The 7,500-nt window shown below is 30.8% G+C and overlaps 1 protein-coding gene across 1 annotated transcript in view; it reads left to right on the top strand.

Annotated features, from left to right (window-relative positions):
• Nucleotides 1–234: 234 nt before the first annotated feature.
• LOC306860956 (serine/threonine-protein kinase DCLK2) overlaps nt 235–7,500 on the top strand; it is a gene marked incomplete at both ends in the record, with an annotated part of 16,194 nt that continues 8,928 nt past the window's right edge. The window contains 2 exons of the mRNA XM_079402979.1: nt 235–640; nt 5,161–5,498. Of these exons, the coding sequence (XP_079259105.1) occupies nt 235–640; nt 5,161–5,498 (744 nt within the window). The remainder of the gene's footprint in view (nt 641–5,160; nt 5,499–7,500) is intronic.

Below are 7,500 nucleotides of genomic sequence, written 5' to 3'. Positions count from 1 at the left end.
CAGGTTTTTCTACAACAGCTTGCGTGACGCGGTCATTTACCGAAATATTTCCGTTCGATAGCGCGTTTCGCGGAATAAAAGCCGGGCGCTTTTGTGTTGATGCAAATGATGCGCCCAGTAAACGCGCGGCGGGGAGAGCGGCGCGTCCGTCGCTCGCGCTGATGACAATAGCTGACTCCGGCGATCAGTGCGCGCGATAGAAACAGAAGGAAGGAACGTTTACCGGAAAGGACAATGTCTCTCAGCAGAAGCATCGAGCTCGAGCACTTTGACGAGCGGGACAAGGCGCGCCGCTCCAAACGCTCCGCCGCCGCCGCCGCCGGTGGTTCGGGCTCGCGCGCTAGCAGTCTGGTCCCAAGCCCCGCGCACAGCGCCAACTGCAGCTTCTACCGCACGCGCACTCTGCAGGCGCTCAGCTCCGAGAAGCGCGCAAAGAAGGTCCGCTTCTACCGGAACGGAGACCGGTACTTCAAGGGTCTGGTGTACGCGGTGTCCGGCGACCGCTTCAGATCCCTGGACGCGCTGCTGGCCGAGCTGACGCGCGCGCTCGCCGACAACCTGCACCTGCCGCAAGGTGTGCGCAGCATCTACAGCGCGGACGGCGCGAGGAAGATCACGAGCCTCGACGATCTCGAGGAAGGTCAGGCATTCACGGAAACATCACGGAGACGTCTGCATTTACATCTGCAAGACGCGTTTTTAGAGCGTTTGCATATCTGCAATACATCTATAGGACGTTTCCTACCAGATGTCAAATAAACGTTTATTAGATGTCTTTAAGATCTTTATGATTTAGAATGTATGTTAAACTGACCTCTTACAGACCTCTGTCAGATGCTTTCCAGATCAAGCCATCTTTAACAGACATCTTGTAGATCTGTGTCTGAATTATGACCGAGTAAGAAGGTGAAGGGTTGCAGGTTCGAAGCGCTTTAATGGTCCATAGAGGTTCAAGGTTCCTCACTCGGCACATGCATGTTACATATGAGCTGTAGTGAAATATTATACTACTAATAATATATTATTTGTATACAATATGTTGTTATATTATTATTTGTAATGTAATACAATGCTACGTTTTAATACATCAATATAAAAAATATTCAAGCAAATAAAATATAACAATGTTACATTATATGTAATATTAATATAATAATCATGTAATATTAATATTACATTATTTATTTATCCTTTATCAATTCCACTGAGACTTCACAATCTTTTCTTCCAGGCAGACCAGGTTATTACATTACATTGTAATAGCATATGATATTATGTTTGTAGAATAAACTAAATATTTATTTATATTAATATAAATTATATATATATATATATATATATGTGCAGACACACGCATGTGTGTGTGTGTGTTATAATATATAATATATATTTGCATATATTTAAATATTTTATATATATTTAATTACATTTATAAAATATATAATATTAATATTCAGCCATATAATATTTTTTATTTATATATAAATAATATATTTAAAATTTTAAAACATAAAATTATATATTTTAAAAATATATTACAAATTATTAATGGAAAATGAAATGTACCCACAATTAAAACAATTAAATGAAGACCCCAGAACTGAAATAAAAACAGAAAATTCCTGATGGAGACTCTGGTTTAAAATAGTAAGCACTTCCCTTTGAAGCTACTTGAAAATCAAGTAGAACCAGCTGGAACATTTACATTTAGTCATTAAGCAAATACTTTTATCCCATCCCATAACAAGCTATTTATCATAAGAGCACAAAGTGAGTCACTGGACTGCATGAGGCTGATTTGTTACTCGCCAGCTTAATAATGACCAGTTTAACCCAGCTAGTGACCAACTATTATTTAAAATAACAAATAACTTAAAATTAAGAAAATTACAAAAAAAAAATATATATATACGTATATATATATATATTAGTTAAAAAAATATAAAATTTAATTTCAAAATAAAACGTAAAATTACATTAAAAAATACAACAAATAATGTACAAATTAAAATAATTTTAAAACAAAAATGTCAAATTAAAACAAATATTAATTTAATTAAAACATTTAAAATTAGAGTAAATAATTTTAAAACAAAACATAAAAATTTAAAATTACAATTAATAATTTTAAATGAAAACCAATCAAAAGAAAACATTTCCTAAAAACATGAAATATTTTATTTCCCTGCATTTGATTTGATCAGTAACAAACATTGCTACAAAAACAATAAAAGAAATGTTATAATCATGCCGTTTACACAATTAGTCTCGTTGTGGAAATTCAGCACATTCCCCTCCAATTCTAAAAAGATATTATCATTACTATCAGTTAACACATGTAAAATGTCAAAGAAAAAACCTTCAGAAGTTGTCTAAATACATTGCAATAATAAGATTTGTGTGGAAAAATGTAATGAAAATGATGTCCCAGTACATAAAAATCTACTAAAAACTACTTAAATAGGCATAACATTTATGCAAAACACAATATAATTTATTTTGCATTTGCAAAAATTTGAATTTTGTGAAAGATTGTGATAGAAATTGCATGCATGCAAATCTTAAATATGCATAACTCGTGCAAAACAGTAGCATCTTTTTGTGTGAGTGGGGATGAAATATGAGCCGCTGGTGTTTTCATGAACACTTGTGTTGATCGCTCAAGTGAGTCTGAATGATTTAAGCTCAGATCGTGAACGCTCAGTCACTTCACACACTCTCTCTCACACACACACACACACACACACACACACACACTCTCACACACAGTCACAGACACACACACTCTCTCACAAACAAACACACACACACACACACACACACACACACACTCTCTCACAAACACACACACACACACACACAGTCACTCTGATTGATCAGTCATTAGTTCATCTGAACACAGCGTCCATTACAGCGGCAGGCGATCGATGACCGGTGGACACACTGATGCAGAAAACCCTTTATGTTCCTGCTTGAGGACTTTTAAGTTGTAAATTAGAGTTAGAGTTTTTTTAAGTCGTTTTTAAGATTTGTTTCTTTGTTTTATCAAATTCTCTGCACAATCAGCAGTTTAAGTTTTCCAGAGATTAAGGTTTTGAAGGTTCGTTTTGAATATTCATGCTCAACAAGGCTGCATTTTGTGAACAAAAATGCAGTAAAAATAGTGAAATATTATTACAATGTAACATAACAGTCTTCTATGTGAATATGTGTTAAACTGTAGTTTATTTCTGTGATCTGCAGCTGTATTTTCAGCATCATTACTCCAATCTTCAGTGTCACATGATCTTCAGAAATCATAATAATATACTGATATACTGCTCAACAAACATTTCTGATTATTATCAATGTTGAACACAGTTGTGCTGCACAATGAGCTGTAAATCAGTATATTATTATGATTTCTGAAGATCATGTGACACTGAAGATTGGAGTAATGATGCTGAAAATACAGCTGCAGATCACAGAAATAAACTACAGTTTAACACATATTCACATAGAAGACTTATGTTACATAGTAATAATATTTCACATTTTTTTCAGTTTTTTCTGTATTTTTGATCAAATGAATGCAGCCTAGGCGAGCAGAAGAGGCTTCAGTAATCTGAATTATTCCACACTACTGTAGGTGTGTGAGCATGAGCTTATTTAACTCAAACATCCGGAGCGTTTCTTTGACCTCGAGGAGCTTGATGTGATCTCGAGCGTCACAGACATGAATCAGCAGAAGCGTGAGATGAGTTCAGGCGTGAGCCGCTGGATTGCAGTATTAAAGCACAGGTCAGGTCTGACCCCAGGGTCACGTCGCCATGGCGATCGGGGTCAGTCAGCTGAGTGAATGAAGCTGCTGTCAGCAGGAGGATCAATCGCTGCATCAGCATCTTCACAGCTGATCAGATGGATGCAGATGGTGGTCCAACTTTGCTTTTGCAACCCTAGCAACCACCCAGAACATCCTAGCAACCATAAAGGAATTTTGACTTTAAATAATTCCGTTACTCTGTGCCAGGAATTTCTGAAAATGGGGCTCGTGAGTACATGGAAATACTATAATAAATTAAATAATAAAACTATGAAATTAAAATGAATAATTTTAAAATAAAACTTTAAAAAATTACATGGCTTTAATTAATTTTTAAGTTTAACTTTTAGTACTTTTAGGTAAACCCATTTCAGTTAATTACCAAGGAAACAGTTCTAATTTTTATTTAAATTTCGTAAGTTAAATAATATATACAAATGTGAAAGTAGACTTAAAAAAATCTAATAAAAATTAAAATAATTTAATGTAAATTAAAACAAAAATGACAAATTAAACCAAAAAAAATCTATCTAGCTTTAATTAATTGTTATTTCAGTTGTAGTTTCAGTAATTTTAGTACTTAAACCTATTTCAGTTTTTTGCCACATTTCTATTTTTGTTACATTTTGTGAGTTAAATCATTTAGAAATCAAATACAAACAATGTGAAATTAAAATAAAAATGAAAACAATAATGTAAAATTAAGAAAATTAAAAAATAAAACAAATGTCAAATAAACAATTTAAAAATAAAACAAATATAAAATGTGAAACAAATGTAAAATTAAAATAAATATTTTGAAACAAAACAAAAAAAATGTTTTTTTTAATTGAAACAAAACAAAACATTACTTAGAAATAACAAAAAAGTCAAATAAATAGAAGTTTGAAATTTTTGAAGAAAAATGAAAATATAAAATAAAAAAATTAATACAACATAAAAAATTTGAAATAAAAATAAAATATATTTTTTAAGAAAAATTAAAATACAAAATAATAATTAATTATTATTAAAAAATAATTTAAAATTATAACAAATTTTAAGTTAAAATAAATTATTTTAAAATAAATGCGAAAAATAAAATAAATAATTTAGAAATAACAAACAATAAATGTAATAGTTTTTGAAGCCAAATAAAAATATAAAATTAAAATAAATTATTTTAAAATAAATCAATTAAAATACAACACTTACTAAAAAGATGAAATATTGTATTTGATAACCTGCATGCCACGTGGCCATTAACCGGCCTCAAAGAACCGTGAACATGCAACCGTTGTGTTGTTGAATTATGACATATAGTAAATATTTGAGCTCAGTTTGTGAATCTGGACTAACCCTCCGTGTTCCTGCCGCAGGTGAGAGTTATGTCTGCGCCTCAAACGAGCCCTACAGGAAGGTGGACTACACCAAGAACATCAACCCTAACTGGGGCTCGCGGCTGGCGGGGCCTGGGGGCGGAGCCGAGCGCCCAGGGCCTCAGCGCACAGCTGGAGAGTCGAGGGAGACGAAAGACTTCATCAAACCCAAACTGGTGACGGTGATCCGGAGCGGCGTGAAGCCCAGGAAGGCTGTGAGGATCCTGCTAAATAAGAAGACGGCGCACTCGTTTGAGCAGGTGCTCGCCGATATCACCGAAGCCATCAAACTGGACTCCGGCGTCGTGAAGAGACTCTACACGCTGGACGGAAAACAGGTGGGGCTGCCAAAATACACCAAAATAATCTGCATTTATTTTGCACAAACACAAGGATACAAGCTCTAACACTTCTGTTCATCAGTGAGACGGGTTCAGTTAATGCTGATCGGCTCAAAACGGCCACATGTCAATCTGTTAATCAGGCTGATCAATAATCATCTATTAGTAATACATCCTGCTCATTGATTATTTTGAGAGCATTTGCATTTCCTTAAGAGACTCACAATCAATACTAGAGTGTTACTATTTTTATACTATTCAAGTATTTATTCGTATTTTGAATTAGCTTTTATTTTATATTGTCAGTTTTCATTTTAAAAGTTGTAATAATTTTATTTTAAGTTTTTTATATTTCAGTTTTAGTAATTTTAGTACTTTTAAAAATTTTTAATTACTTTTTCCGACAGTTTTCTAATATTTAATTTAATTTTAATTATTGAAAACTATTTTTAATAGTTTTAATGAACAATAACAACACACAAAAAAGACTATTTAAAGAGATCGTTTGCCCAGAAATGATCAATTTGTCATCATTTACTGTCCCTCAAGTCACTCAGATTCGTTTGATTTTCTTTCTTCTGTGGAAAACAAATTAGAGACATTTTACTGAATGAAAAAGTGTCTCAGACTTAAGATTTAGGTGAATAGCAAATTACATTTTATATATTATTATTAATTTTATACATTACACATTTTAAACATATTTATAAATTGTTAATATTATTTAAATATATAAATTTGAATATTACGATTTTGGTAAATAAATTTAATTGAATATTATTTATTTTATATATTTCACATTTTAAATATAAAGATATATATATATATATATATATATATATATATGAAGATTAAGGTATATATACAGGAAATTGTATATATTATTAGTTATTTTATATATTTCAAATTAAGCATTTAAATATATTTATTTAAATATTATGAAGATTTAGGTAAAATTTATTAAATTGTATATATATATATATATATATATATATAAACTATATTGTAAATTTTGTATATATATATATATTAGAAATGAACAAATATTAAACATTTATAATTTTTAAATATAATTTAAATATTTTAATATATTTATTTAAATATTAAGATTTAGGTGAATAACAAATTCAATTTTATATGTTATTATTTATTTTATATATTACAAATTTTAAATATAATCAAGTGTTGATTATGAGTTAATATATACATATAATTATTTAATACATTTTATAATTTTTTAAATATATGAAAATCTTGAATTTTGAAATTCCAGTCTGTTCCAACTTACAATATAGTGTACAAGTCACTTTTATGATGCTTTATGATGGTATTTGGAGCTCAGTAACGCGTTCATCAGATGCAGAAGAGCAGCGTGAACATTATCACTGCTGAACAGGAGCATCTCATTTCCTGTTTCACACAAAGTCAGTCAGAAGTGATGAGAGAAAGCAGGCGTGTGATGGATGGAGACACACTGAATAATGAATGACACGTTCTCTGTCTGATCTTCCAGAACGTCCCGTCCGACTCCATTACTGCTGAGATTCACAGAAAACAGCAAATTAAAATACATTTGTAATAAAAAAAACATAAATAAAAAAAATGCAGAATGAAAATAAATTCTTTAAAAACAACAAAAACAAGACAAGGCAAGGCAAAAGTAAAATAAATAAAAAATCTAAATCATTCAAATAATTCCAAAATAAAACAAATGTAAATTAAAAAATATGTAATCTAAAACAAAAGATGTTAAATTAAAATAATTCATTTTAAAACAAACATACAAATGTTAAACCATTTTATAATAAAACAAATAATATTAAAATAAAACAAATATAAAATGTATCATTTAAAAACAACAAAATATAAAATTTAAATAATTTTAAAATAAAACAAATAATTTTAAAATGTAAAATGTATCATTTAAAAGCAATAAAATATAAAGTTCAAATAAATCACTTTAAAATGATTTTAAAACAAATAATTATAATAAAACAAA

The sequence above is a fragment of the Barbus barbus genome, assembly GCF_936440315.1.
Source record: "Barbus barbus genome assembly, chromosome: 41".
Lineage (NCBI taxonomy): Eukaryota > Metazoa > Chordata > Actinopteri > Cypriniformes > Cyprinidae > Barbus > Barbus barbus.
This window is presented reverse-complemented; position numbering and strand designations above follow the sequence as displayed.